Source organism: Mustelus asterias, chromosome 12, assembly GCF_964213995.1.
Source record: "Mustelus asterias chromosome 12, sMusAst1.hap1.1, whole genome shotgun sequence".
In the NCBI taxonomy this organism is placed as follows: Eukaryota; Metazoa; Chordata; class Chondrichthyes; order Carcharhiniformes; family Triakidae; genus Mustelus; species Mustelus asterias.
In genome coordinates this window covers 97557982-97573484 of record NC_135812.1, presented here as the reverse complement: position 1 = coordinate 97573484, position 15503 = coordinate 97557982, and the positions used below count along the sequence as shown (strand labels likewise).

The following is a 15503-nucleotide window of genomic DNA, read 5'->3' as shown; positions in this document are numbered from 1 at the left end:
CCAGTGGGTTTCTCCATTAGACATGGGCTGCCCAAGTAGAAAGAACCATTTTCCCCCACCAGATGTGGCCCCAGCAACATTTCATTTTCAATGGTGCCAAGGTGTGGCCCCTAAGTGGCCCTTTTATGTCCACTTAAGGGTGCGTTTTGGCTTCAACCTTCCTGCCTGGGATTTAATCAGTAACAGCGTCTTTGCCCTGCAATCTCCCAGCTGATTAAATGCTGCCAATGCTGTCAACATCAGCCCCGCCCCCAGCCCCCTCCCCACCACTCAGTCTGTCTTTGGGTTGAGAATTAAATTTCACCCTTTGTGTCAAAGCTTAACAATTATTATAAGAGAGTGGTTTTCCCACAAAGTAGAGTACATTTCGATTGAAATATGGAAGTTGAAAAAAAAGAGAAAATTATAATTTTGTTGAGGAGGGACAATGAAGTTGAGGAGGGACAATGAAGTCTGAGGTCACATATCAACTGACTCAAGAACAGCTTCTTCCCTGCTGCCATCAGGCTTTTGAATGGACTTACCTTGCATTAAGTTGATCTTTCTCTACACCCTAGCTATGACTGTAACACTACATTCAGCACTCTCTCATTTCCTTCTCTATGAACGGTATGCTTTGTCTGTATAGCACACAAGAAACAATACTTTTCACTGCATGTTAATACATGTGACAATAATAAATCAAATCGAAGATCTTTAAATTACCTGAACTGCAATCACTGATAAAACTTCTACAGAGATCCTATTGAATTCATCGAAACAGCCCCAGGCTCCACTTTGTGCCAGTCCCTTGTAGATATTCCCACAGGACTATATGATGAAAAAAGATCAATCTTTATAAATATTAATATACTATGAGGGGTAAACAAAACATAGGTGCTGTTATTAAGGAGGAAACTATAAATATTAGAAGTGTAAACACATAGGCCGGAATTCTCCTGTCTCGCCCGCCACGAGAATTGTAGCGGGCAGAGGGGCGGACCATGAAAAGGTCCATTGACCTCGGGCGGTTTTCTCCAGTTTTGAGGTGAGCGTGGCTGGAGAATCCCGCCCATAATATTCAAAATCTCAATAAAATTCCAAATAATTGAAGTTCGCATTTAAAATAAAGTTTATTATTTTCATTTCACTTTTTAAAGTTTTTGTCACACTTCATTTTCATGAGAAATCTGGAAAACTTAATTTTAGAGATATTTTGAATACCTATAAACATTAGGATACATAAGGAGTGGAAAATATCATTAGATCATTAAATTCTGGTTTGTGTCAGCGGGAAAACAGTATCCTATTGTCTGCTCCAGTCTTCAGTGATGTGGAGATGCTGGCATTTTTACTGGGGTAAGCACAGTAAGAAGCCTCACAACACCAGTTTAAAGTCCAACAAGTTTATTTGGTAGCACAAACCACAAGCTTTCAGAGCGCTGCTCCTTCAGAGCACAGCGCTCTGAAAGCTTGTGGCTTGTGCTACCAAATAAACCTGTTGGACTTTAACCTGGTGTTGTGAGACTTCTTACCAGTCTTCAGTAGCAGAGCACATATCCTGACACACGATATAATAAAAGCAAATTACTACGGAATTTGAAACAAAAACAGAAAATGCTGTAAAATCTCAGCAGGTTTGATAGCATCTGTGGAGAAATGAATAGAGCTAAAATCTCAAAATGTTACCTCTGTTCACTCTCCACAGATGCTGTCAGATCTGCTGAGATTTTTCAGCATTTTCTGATTTTGCTCCTGACGCAAAATGTTGTCAGGAAGGCAATTTGAATACATTTAAATGTGATGATATGCAACTAATGACCTGCACTTCACTCATGACTTTGAGGTTTGTTTGTCTAACTTTCATCAAGAAGTACTCATGGTCCTTGACTCTGAGCCTGGCTTTGCAGGCAGTGCTACATCACTCTCAGTTGGATATTGCAGGCAAGACTATACTTATGAGACCAGCAGTAAGGCAGGGTTGCTGTGGAACTGGCTGCAGAGCAAGACCTCCACGCAAAAGGGGCAAAACATAGACAGAGATTGTTGAAGAGGTCGTGGGGTAAGGTTTCCATGGGAAAGGGAGTAACATGGGATGGAGGTTGTGGAAAGGGCCATAGGGCAAGGATTGCATGAAGAAGAGGAAAAACTGGCAAAGGATACACTCCATCACATGACAAGTGGGATGCGGTTGGACGCATCCTCTGGGACACAATGGGGAAGAGTGTGTTGAGAGGGTCATAAACAAGCTGGGGCCAGAATTGGAAGATGGCAGAATGACGTGGCTGCAGATGGTTAAAATAAATTGTAGGGTCATTTGTTTCATGGGGTGGTGGACTCAGAATCTCACTGTGCAATAGGGCTCAAGAAGGGATGGGCTAATCTGCCAATGGGGCGTAGGCACATCTGCCTCAATGCGTTAAGGAGGTTGCACAGGATATCCTCCACAAAATGGCATAAAGCTTGGAGGGGAAGGAAGGCTTGAGAATCCTTGGAGGAAGGGAACCCTTTACATAATGCACCCCAAGAACAATAAGAAGTCTCACAATGCCAGGTTAAAGTCCAACAGGTTTATTTGAAGTCACAAGCTTTCGGAGCGCTGCTCCTTCATCAGGTCCTTCATCACTTGATGAAGGAGCAGCACTTTGAAAGCTTGTGATTCTAAATAAACCTGTTGGACTTTAACCTGGTGTTGTGAGACTTCTTACTGTGCCCACCCCAGTCTAACGCCGGCATCTCCACGTCATGGCTACCCTCAAGAACATTGGCAGTGATTACTGCACTGATACAAGGGAGGGTGAAGCTGGTCTGGTAGTGAGGGCTTGGCATCACTAGCTTGCAACCTGAAAAGATGGTGCAGCACAAAATTATTCTGATGAATATCTCTGCTGGTAAGGTCTCTCAGAGTTATTTGGAGGACTGGTACACTGCTCTGGTGGGCCAATTAAAGTGGCACACAGCTGATTTGTGTATTGTTTAATAAGGAATGATGTGCACATGAGACATGTTAGGAGCTGGCTAGGACATGATGGGTTGTAACTTAGGATACTAAAGGAAGTAGGTACAGATAGTGGGTGCATACTGATAATTATCTTCAAAGAATCCTTAAATTCTTGAAAAGTCGCAGAGTCTTGGACAACTGCCAATGTAACAACTTGATTCAAAAGGGAGGGAAACACAAAGCAGGTAACTATAAGCCAGTTATTTTAACATCTGTGATTGGGAAAAAGTTAGAATCCATTATTAAGGATGCAACAGCAGGACATCTAAGGATACATAATATAATCAAACAGAGTGAGCATGGCTTCATGAAGGGAAAATCATGCCTGATCAATTTATTAGAATTCTTTGAGGTGGTAACAAACAGGATAGATAAAGGAGAACCAGTAGATGTTGTGTATTTGGATTTCCAAAAAGCTTTTGACAATGTACTGCAGAAAGGATAAGAGCCTATGGTGTAGGGGGTAGTATATTAGCATTGGTAGACTGGCTAACTAAAAGAAGTAAGAAGTTTAACAATACCAGGTTAAAGTCCAACAGGTTTATTTGGTAGCAAATGCCACTAGCTTTCGGAGCGCTGCCCCTTCATCAGGTGGAGTGGAGAAATGCTCACAAACAGGGCATACAGAGACACAAACTCAATTTACAGAATAATGATTGGAATGCAGTCTTTACAGATAATCAAGTCTTAAAGGTACAAACAATGTGAATGGAGGGAGCATTAAGCACAGGTTAAAGAGATGTGTATTGTCTCCAGACAGGACAGCCAGTGAGATTCTGCAAATCCAGACAAGCTGTGGGGGTTACAGATAGTGTGACATGAACCCAAGATCCCGGTTGAGGCCGTCCTCATGTGTGCGGAACTCAGCTATCAATTTCTGCTCAGCGACTCTGCGCTGTCGTGTGTCGTGAAGGCCGCCTTGGAGAACTGTTTTTTGGACTCATGGTGAACAATCACTGAAACAACTATATGATGACATCAACAAGTTCCATCCCACCATCAGACTCACCATGGACTACTCTCCGGAATCGGTTGCATTCTTGGACGCACGCATCTCCATTAAGGACGGTCACCTCAGCACCTCACTATACCGCAAGCCCACGGATAACCTCACGATGCTCCACTTCTTCAGCTTCCACCCTAAACACGTTAAAGAAGCCATCCCCTACGGACAAGCCCTCCGTATACACAAGATCTGCTCGGATGAGGAGGATCGCAACAGGCACCTCCAGACTCTGAAAGATGCTCTCATAAGAACAGGATATGGCGCTCGACTCATCGATCGACAGTTCTGACGCGCCACAGCGAAAAACCGCACTGACCTCCTCAGAAGACAAACATGGGACACGGTGGACAGAGTACCCTTCGTCATCCAGTACTTCCCCGGAACGGAGAAGCTACGGCATCGCCTCCGGAGACTTCAACATGTCATTGATGAAGACGAACATCTCACCAAGGCCATCCCCACACCACCACTTCTTGCCTTCAAACAATCGTACAACCTCAAACAGACCACTGGCCGCAGCAAACTACCCAGCCTTCAGGAGTACAGTGACCACGACACCACACAACCCTGCCACAGCAACCTGTGCAAGACGTGCCGGATCATCGACACAGATGCCATCATCTCATGTGAGAATACCATCCACCAGGTACACGGTACATACTCTTGCAACTCGGCCAATGTTGTCTACCTGATACGCTGCAGGAAAGGATGTCCCGAGGCATGGTACATTGGGGAAACCATGCAGACGCTACGACAACGGATGAATGATCACCGCTCGACAATCACCAGGCAAGACTGTTCTCTTCCTGTTGGGGAGCACTTCAGCGGTCACGGGCATTCGGCCTCTGATCTTCGCGTAAGCGTTCTCCAAGGCGGCCTTCACGACACACGACAGCGCAGAGTCGCTGAGCAGAAACTGATAGCCAAGTTCCGCACACATGAGGATGGCCTCAACCGGGATCTTGGGTTCATGTCACACGATAGAACATAGCACATAGAAAAGCTACAGCACAAACAGGCCCTTCGGCCCACAAGTTGCGCCGAACAATTTCCTTACCTTCCAGGCTCATCTATAACCCTCTATCTTACTAACCTCCATGAACCTATCCAAAAGTCTCTTAAAAGACTCAATCGAATCCACTTCCACCACCACTACCGGCAGCCGATTCCACGCACCCACCACCCTCTGAGTGAAAAACTTACCCCTAACATCACCTCTATACCTACTCTCCAGCACCCTAAACCTGTGGCCTCTCGTGACAACCATTTCAGCCCTGGGTAAAAGCCTCTGAGAATCCACTCTATCAATACCTCTCAACAACTTATACACCTCTATCAGGTCACCTCTCATCCTTCGCCTCTCTCAACCTATCCTCATAAGGCATACCACTTAATCCCGGCAACATCCTCGTAAATCTCCTCTGCACCCGTTCTATGGCTTCCACATCCTTTCTGTAATGAGGCGACCAGAACTGGGCACAGTACTCCAGGTGGGGTCTGACCAGGGTCCTATACAGCTGCAGCATTATCTCCCGATTTCTAAACTCAATTCTTCTATTGGTGAAGGCCAGTATTCCATACACCTTCTTAACCACAGCCTCTACCTGCGACGCCGCTTTGAGCGTCCTATGAACCTGGACCCCAAGATCCCTCTGTTCTTCCACACTGCCAAGCGTCTTACCCTTAATATTATATTCTTCCATCCTATTCGACCTGCCAAAATGAACCACCACACACTTACCTGGGTTGAAGTCCATCTGCCACTTCTCCACCCAGTCTTGCATCTTATCTATGTCTCGTTGCAACTGCTGACATCCCTCTACACTATCCACAACACTTCCAACCTTCGTGTCATCAGCAAACTTGCCAACCCATCCTTCCACTTCCTCATCCAGGCCATTTATAAAAATCACAAACAGCAAGGGTCCTAGAACAGATCCCTGGGGCACCCCACTGGTGACCGATCTCCACTCTGAAAAAGACCCATCTACAACCACTCTTTGCCTTCTGTGGGGAAGCCAGTTCTGAATCCACAAAGCAACGTCCCCTTGTATCCCATGCCCCTTCACTTTCTCCATAAGCCTTGCATAGGGCACCTTATCAAACACCTTACTGAAATCCATATAAACCACATCTACCGCTCTTCCCCCGTCGAAGTGTCTAGTCACATCTTCAAAAAACTCAATCACACTCGTAAGGCATGATCTGCCTCGGACAAAGCCGTGCTGGCTACTTCTGATCATACTATTCCTTTCCAAATGTTCATAAATCCTGCCTCTCAGGATCTTCTCCATCAACTTACCTACCACTGAGGTTAGACTCACCGGTCTATAATTTCCTGGGCTATCTCTTTTCCCTTTCTTGAATAACGGAACCACATCCGCCATCCTCCAATCCTCCGGAACCTCTCCCGTCTCCATTGACGTCGCAAAGATCATCGCCAGAGGATCAGCAATCTCTTCCCTCGCCTCCCACAGGAACCTGGGGTACATCCCATCCGGTCCCGGCCATTTATCTAACTTGATGCTTTTCAACAGCTCCAACACTGCAACTACCAAGATCCTTTTCCACTGTGAATACTGAAGCAAAGTATTCATTGAGTACCTCTGCTATTTCAACCGGTTCAATGCAGATTTTCCCACCGTCACATTTGATAGGTCCTACTCCTTCACATCTTATCCTCTTGCTCTTCACATACTTGTAGAATGCCTTGGGGTTTTCCTTTATCCTGTCTGCCAAGGCCTTCTCATGTCCCCCCCTGGCTCTTCTAATTTCCCTCTTTAGTTCCTTCCTACTAGTCATATACTCTTCTAGATTTCTAACATTACCTAGCTCCCTGAACCTTTTGTAGGCTTTTCTTTTCTTCCTGACTAAATCCGTTACAGCTTTCGTGCACCACGGTTCCTGTAACCTACCATAACTCCCCTGTCGCACCGGAACATAGCCGTGCAGAGCTCCAGACAAATTTTCCTTGGAAACTTGCCACATTTCTTCCATACATTTCCCTGAGAAAACCTCCTTCCAATTTATGCCTCTAATTTCCTGCCTAATAGCATCATAGTTGCCCTTACTCCAGATAAACACTTTCCTAGCTCGGCTGATCCTATCTCTCTCCAATGCTAGTGTAAAGGAGATAGTTATGATCACTATCCCCAAAATGCTCTCCCACTGATAGATCTGACACCTGCCCAGGTTCATTCCCTAATATCAAATCAAGCACAGCCTCTCCTCTTGTAGGCTTATCCACATACTGTGTCAGGAAGCTCTCCTGAACACACCTAACAAACTCCTCTCCATCTAAATCCCTTACCCTAGGGATATTCCAATCGATATTTGGGAAATTAAAATCTCCCATCATGACCACTCTGTTAGAATCACATCTCTCCAGAATCTGCTTTCCAATCTGCTCCTACACATCTCTGCTACTATTGGACGGCCTATAGAAAACACCCAGTAAAGTTACCGACCCCTTCCTGTTCCTAACCTCCACCCACAGAGATTCCGTAGACAATCCTTCCATGGCATCCATCTTTTCTACAGCTGTGACACTATCCCTGTTCAACAGTGCCACTCCCCCACCTCTTTTGCCTCCTTCCCTGTCCCTCCTGAAACATCTGAAACCCGGCACTTGAAGTACCCAGTCCTGACCCTGAGATAACCAAGTCTCTGTAATGGCCACCACATCACACTTCCAAGCAGCGATCCACGCTCTAAGCTCATCCATTTTGTTCACTATACTCCTTGCATTAAAATAAACACACCTCAACCCTTCGGTCTGAGAGCTCCCCTTCCCCTTCACCTGCCTATCCTCCCTCTCACACTGCCGACCAGCCCCTCTTATTTTTACTCTAACCTCCTCTCTCCCAGTCACCACATTTTGATTCCTACCCCCCAACCATTCTAGTTTAAACCGTCCCCAGTAACCTTAGCAAACCTTCCCGCCAGAATATTGGTCCCCCTGGGATTTAAGTGAAACCCGTCCTTTTTGTACAGATCGCACCTGCCCCTAAAGAGGTCCCAATGATCCAGGAACCTGAATCCCTGCCCCCTGCTCCAATCCCTCAGCCACTTATTCATCCTCCACCTTATTCCATTCCTTCCCTCACTGTCACGTGGCACAGGTAGCAATCCTGAGATTACTACCTTAGCGTTCCTTTTACTTAACTCCCTACCTCACTCCCTATATTCTCTTTTCATAACCCCTTCCCCTTTCCTGCCTACGTCGGCAGTACCAATGTGCACCACTATCTGTAACCCCCACAGCTTGTCTGGACTTGCAGAATCTCACTGGCTGTCCTGTCTGGAGACAATACACATCTCTTTAACCTGTGCTTAATGCTCCCTCCATTCACATTGTTTGTACCTTTAAGACTTGATTGTCTGTAAAGTCTGCATTCCAATCATTATTCTGTAAATTGAGTTTGTGTCTCTATATGCCCCGTTTGTGAGCATTTCTCCACTCCACCTGACGAAGGGGCAGCGCTCCGAAAGCTAGTGGCATTTGCTACCAAATAATCCTGTTGGACTTTAACCTGGTGTTTTTAAACTTCTTACTGTGTTTACCCAGTCTAACGCCGGCATCTCCACATCATAACTAAAAGAAGACAGACATTTTGGATAAGAGAGGCATTTGCAGGATGGCAACCTGTAATGAGTGGAGTGCCACAGGGATCTGTGCTGGGGCCACCACTTACAATATATATTAATGACTTGGATGGGGGAAGTGAATGTATGTTTGCCAAGTTTGCAAATGATACAAAAATAGATGGGAAGGCAAGTGGAAGAGAGTCTACAGAGGGATACACACAGGTTAAGTGAGTGGGCATAAACCTGGCAGATGGAATATGGTGTAGGTAAATATGAAGTCATGTACTTTGGTGAGAAGAATAAAGGAGCTGAATGCTACTTAAATGGAGAAAGACTGCAGAAAATTAAGCCACGGGGGATCTGGCAGTATTTGTACATAAAGCGCAAAAAGCTAATATGCAAGTTCAGCAGGTAATAGGGAAGACAAATGGATGGATGGCCTTTATCTCAAAGAGAATGGAGTATAAAAATAGAGCAATCTTGCTAAAACTATACAAAGCACTAGTTAGACCACAACAGTCTTGGTCCCATTATTTAAGGAACGGTATACTGGCATTGCAGGCAGTTCAGGGAAGGTTTACTAGGTTGATCCCGGGTTTGGAGGGATTTTCTTATGAGGAGAGGCTGAGTAGGTTGGGCCTGAACTCATTGGAGTTTAGAAGAATGAAAGGCAACCTTTTTGAGATATGCAGGATTCTCAGCGGCTTGACAGGGCAGATACTAAGAGGTTGTTTCCCCTTGTGGGAAAGTCTAGAACCAGAGGGTATAATTTCAGATAAACGGTCACCCAGTTAAGACACAGACAATGAGAATTTTCGTCTTGAGAGGGTAGTGAATCTATGGAGTTACTTACTGCAGAGACTGGTCACTAAGTCTGTTCAAAGCTGAGATAGACAGATTTTAATCAGCAAGAGAATCAAAGGTTATGGGGATCAAGTGGGAAAGTGGAGTTGAGGATTGTCAGGTCAGTCATGATATCACTGAATGGCAATGCAGACTTGATGGACCAAAGGCCTATTTCTGCTCCTACACCTTATGATCTTATCAAGCCTTTCAATGATAATGCAGCAAACTAGGAGAATGAAGCAATGATGTTTATTCATTTGAGCTTACAGCAATGGAGCCCCTTGCTTTAACCACTTATTGTTAGAGTTCTAATTTCCCCCAGTGATAATGAGGTCTAAACAATTTGGACTACTGGGCAAGCTGCAATCCATCTTTAAAGCAGGAGCTCACAGTCTTGGCGCTGGAATGCTCACATACGAGAAGTCTCTGAGCCACCTCCAATAATCAATGAACATTAGACCTCAGGAAGATCACAGAGTGCAGAATGGCAGTGCAGCAATTAAGGGTCCCAGCACCTGGCCAAACCAATCACTTAGCAGCTGCTCACGTCAAGATGGCAGTGGAGGTGTACCATCAAATGTTCCTTGTGCTGGCCAGGATTCCAGTGTCAAATAAGTGCCCTAACTGGAACCAAGCCCTTGAACTCACAATCACGTGCACTTCGCCAGAGAGCTAGCAGGCCTAAACCCTATGATTTGCTGCGATTGGTGTTTTTTCACAGGTGAAGGATACTAATGACTGCACTCACGTGGCTGTCAAAACTCTCTAGCGCAGGCACTCCAACACATAAACAGGAAAGGAGTCCACTCACTCAATGTTCAGTTGGTTTGTCACATACAAGAAGCAAATAATGCAAGTACTGGACGATGATGGGGACATGTTGAAGGCTTCAAGATGCCCTCATAAGAACAGGACATGGAGCTTGGCTCATTGATTGACAGTTCCGACGCGCCACAGCGAAAAACTGCACCGACATCCTCAAAAGACAAACACGGGACACAGTGGACAGAGTACCCTTCGTCGTCCAGTACTTCCCCGGAGCGGAGAAGCTACGACATCTTCTACGGAGCCTACAGCATGTAAGTGATGAAGACAAACATCTTGCCAAGGCCATCCCCACACCCCCACTTCTTGCCTTCTAACAACTGCTCAACCTCAAACAGACCATTGTCTGTAGCAAACTACCCAGCCTTCAGGAGAACAGTGACCACGACACCATACAACCCTGCCACAGCAACCTCTGCAAGACGTGCCGAATCATCGACACGGATGCCATCATTTCACGTGAGAACACCATCCACCAGGTACACGGTATACTCTTGCAACTCGGCCAACGTTGTCTATCTGATACGCTGGAAGAAAGGATGTCCCGAAGCATGGTACATTGGGGAGACCATGCAGACGCTATGACAATGGATGAATGAACACCGCTCGACAATCACCAGGCAATCTTCCTGTTGGGGAACACTTCAGCGGTCACGGGCATTCGGCCTCTGATCTTCAGGTAAGCGTTCTCCAAGACGGGCTTCACGACACATGACAACGCAGAGTCGCTGAGCAGAGACTGATAGCCAAGTTCCGCACACATGAGGACGGCCTCAACCAGGATCTTGGGTTCATGTCACACTATCTGTAACCCCCACGACTTGCCTAGGCTTGCAAAATCTCACTAACTGTCCTCTCTGGAGACAATACACATCTCTTTAACCTGTGCTTAACGCTCTCTCCACTCACATTGTCTGTACCTTTAAGACTTGTTTACCTGTAAAGACTCGCATTACAACCATTATTTTGTAAATTGAGTTTGTGTCTTTATATGCCCTGTTTGTGAACAGAACTCCCTCTTACCCGACGAAGGAGCAGCGCTCCGAAAGCTAGTGGCTTTTGCTACCAAATAAACCTGTTGGACTTTAACCTGGTGTTGTGAGACTTCTTACTCTGTGTGAGATACCCAGAAAGCTGCCACAATTCTTGTGTCTTGGCGACATGCAGATCCCTGGCCCCTTCAAGGGATTGGCCACAATAGAGTTGGTTCTTCAGTAACAAAACATATCTACAAAGGGTATGGCTGATTATGCCCGTGCAGCAGCCACAAAACCGTGCAGAAAGATGGCACAATGTACAATGCAGACAACTGCAAAGTTGGAAAGGTTGGAGGCTTGAGTGCCAGCAAAATGGAGTGCCTTTGACAATCAGTGCTCCAACACTTAAATGTGGGATGGTGCTCACATTATCGCTGAGCTTAGCAATTAAGCATTGTGAGAACTGGAAACGCACAAGGCAGGCAGGGTAGCACACAATCTCTGAGTAATATCCCATAGGAAATCAAGCCAAATGACAGTGGGTAAACAGAATGTGAGGATCTATTATCCTTCTCCATGCGTTTACATGTGCCTCAATGGAAATGAGATCTTTGCTTTATAATAATGCAGACAAGACAGTCGAACAGGCAAGAATGAAGAATAGATCAAGCAGCAAACCATGTGAACAATGTTTCTTGCACAGATTTGATATTAAGAATAGGGCATCAATAATGTTACAAATTTCAGTAAGCACACATGCTGTGGTGAAGTGAAGGCTGACAACATCGACCCGAGAGACCTTGTTTCATCGTCTGCAATAAGTGATCATTGTTGGCTGGACAACAACACAGCTAATCATAAAGAGGAGGCACACACAAGATTTTGAAACCAATTTTATTTTATTTACATTAGTGCAAAGTATACAACATGTCATTTCCAGCTGTACCACTGTTGTGCTCTTAATATTTTTTAATTTTTCGAACCCTATCATGGTGCATCCCAGATACCCACAGCAGTGGTGGAGAGAGCCTGCTAATTGCTATACTTAACTATCTTCATGACTTCAGCATATGTCCTCTGTAGGAGACGGCCCCGGCCTGCTTTGGGTCTTTTGCTATGCTGCTAGGGATTGGCCTGTGAAGCTGGAGCTGAAGGGCTCACCAGAAAAGGACATTGGGATCAGCTGGATACTCCCAAAGTCATCTGAGTGGATGGCCCCAGATGTCTACATGTGGTCTTCTTCCCTAAGGGTGCCTGGGAGCCTCTGGCTGACTCCTTGAGGTGAAGGGTAAGCTAGAGTGAGATCAAGTTGCCCTGCCTCCCTCTCACATTAGCCACTGCTAGATGCCACCACTGACTACAGCAATGGAGTACTACTCCAATAGCAGTGCAGGACCAATGTTCTGGATCAAGATCTCCACGGAAGCTGCTATCCTACCAGTGTTGTTGCAATAAATGTAGATTGAAAGTGTGATGATACTGTGCTATTTTGCTTTTTTTTTGTTTAAAGGTGGTGTTGCTTTAAGAGGCGATGTTTTGTTGCAACAGTTGATTTGTCCGGTAAACCTACTGCAAATGCTAAGAATGCAGACTAATAATTGGATTTAGAAAAGAATGTTACTTTGTAGAATTAAGGAACCTTTTGGTTAATTGACAGGGACAGAGTGGGATTAGCAGCAAAAATGGCAGATGATTTTGAATTGGTTCATAAATCAAGGTGTGGTGAACCATAGTTGGTTACCACTATGAGTACTGAACCATAGATGGTCAGCACTATGGGTACTTGTAGATATGTTACTGTTGTCACTGTTGGGGTTAGGGTTGGGGTGTTCTACCTGTTGATATTGTTCTGTGGTACACTCCAGTTGGCTCCGCCTACCTGGAGGAGTATAAAGGTCACTGCACTGCCTGGTGACCCTTTAGTCTGGGATTGTATTGTATATAGTATGCTCCATTCTTGTTATTAATAAAAGTTTTTATTTCCCGGGTACGATCTAGCCTCCCGAGTGATTTAATCGCGCATCAATTTTATTAATAACAAATTTTGGTAAAAAAAAACCATGGAGCAAATGTTGAAACCCGATCGGCTTACCTTAGATCCACGTGCAGCGGGAGCGTCGAACACTTTCGACCATTGGTTAAAGTGTTTTCAAGACTACATCGATGCCTCAACAGCCATTCAAAACGACGCCGATAGACTGCGGTTCCTCCACGCAAGGGTAAGCGACACTGTATACTCATCAATCCGCGATGCCCAAGACTACAAAAGGGCCATCGAACTACTTAAGAAACTGTACAACAAACCGCCAAACGAGATTCATGCTCGACACCTTCTAGCCACTCGACGGCGGCAGCCCGGCGAAACGACAGGACAGTACCTGCGCGAACTTCAGCAGCTAGCCAGAGCCTGCAACTGCAAGCCAGTGTCGGCAGCCCAGTATACTAACGACTTGATCCGAGATGCGTTCGTGGCGGGAATCGGCTCATCGTATATTCGCCTGCGGCTGCTAGAGCAAGGTAACCTAGACCTAGCTAAGACGGTGGAATTGGCTGACATGATGGAAACGGCCTCCAGAAGTCGAGAAACTTACCCCACCGACCACGTGGGAACATCGTGGCAAGTACAGCCACCGTCTCAACTCTACCCAGCGGCTCCAAAAAAATGCGCGATTGTGCTTTCAACCTCAGACCTGACGACAGCAGCAGCTCCAGGAGGCCCGCGGTGCTATTTCTGTGGATTGGCGAAACACCCTCGGCAGTGATGTCCAGCCAGAACAGTATTTTGCTCCGCGTGTGGGAAGAAAGGGCACTATGCCAACGTATGCAGGGCTAAACCACCCTCCAAGCTTAGCAGCGCAGCGTGTGATTCTCCAGAGCCTGTCTCCTTGTCTCCAGCTTCTTCGAGGTCTTCCACCACGTGCGATTCCAGAGCGCCGCCATTCCTGATGACGAAGACGCAAGACACGTGCGACCTGCAGGGGCCGCCACTTTTAGCGCCGCCGACCACGTGCAATCCATGGGCGCAGCCATTTTGGTCGGCACCGACCGCAGACGACCAGCAGGGGTCATCATCATCAACCATCTCAGCTGCCTGCAGTTGCACTCAAGACCCAACGGTGGCGTCAATCATCCTGGACCAGGCCAAGCCTCACAGACTCGACAAGTCCATGATGGGCATAGAGGTAAATGGACACCTAATTCATTGTTTGTTTGACAGCGGGAGCACGGAGAGTTTCATTCACCCTGACACCGTGAAACGGTGCGGTCTCCGGGTACGGACTGTCAGACAGACAATTTCGATGGCGTCGAGGTCCCGATCTGTTACCGTGCTTGGGAGCTGTGTGGTTAACCTAACGGTGCGGGGCAGTTTATGAGAACTTCAGGCTCCTCGTGTTACCGCACCTTTGCGCTCCGATACTCCTGGGACTAGACTTTATGGTCCACCTGAGGAGTGTAACCCTGCAGTACGATGGGCCACTCCCTTCACTTTCAGTGGGAGAACAGCAGCCTCCAAATTGCCCAGCGCGCTCCACATGTAGCCTCTCGACACTCAGAATCACCCCACCATCTTTATTCGAGAACCTCGTGCCAGGCTGCAAGCCCATCGCAACTAAGAGCAGGCGTTACAGCGCTGAGGATCGGATCTTTATTCGATCTGAAGTTCAGCGGCTCCTCAGGGAAGGGATCATTCAACCTAGCACTAGTCCATGGAGAGCGCAAGTCGTGGTGGTTAAAACTGGAGACAAACCCCGGATGGTCATAGACTATAGTCAGACCATTAATAGATACACGCAGCTGGACGCGTATCCTCTCCCGCGCATATCTGACATGGTAAACCAGATTGCGCAGTACCGGGTGTTCTCCACCATTGACTTGAAGTCAGCTTACCACCAGCTCCCCATTCGCCCAGAGGACCGAAAATATACGGCCTTTGAGGCGGATGGTCGTCTTTACCACTTTTTAAGGGTTCCCTTTGGCGTCACGAATGGGGTCTCGGTCTTCCAGCGTGCAATGGACCGAATGGTGGATCAAAACGGGCTGCGGGCTACCTTCCCGTACCTGGACAACGTCACTATCTGCGGCAATGACCAGCAGGACCACGATGCCAATCTCCTTAGATTTTTACGCACTGCGTCTCGCCTGAATCTGACCTACAACAGGGAGAAGTGTGTATTTAGCAAGCGCCGCCTAGCAATTCTCGGATACGTGGTGGAAAACGGGGTCCTTGGCCCTGATCCAGACCGTATGCGTCCCCTCCTTGAACTTCCACTACCCACGAGCA

General features: G+C 46.6%; 1 protein-coding gene across 1 annotated transcript in view; it reads right to left on the bottom strand.

Moving 5' to 3' along the window:
* Positions 1-15503, bottom strand: part of LOC144501720 (dynein axonemal heavy chain 17-like) — an 832067-nt gene that overhangs the window by 436168 nt on the left and 380396 nt on the right. Inside the window, exon 37 of the mRNA XM_078225682.1 lies at positions 706-810. Within this exon, the coding sequence (XP_078081808.1) occupies positions 706-810 (105 nt within the window). The remainder of the gene's footprint in view (positions 1-705; positions 811-15503) is intronic.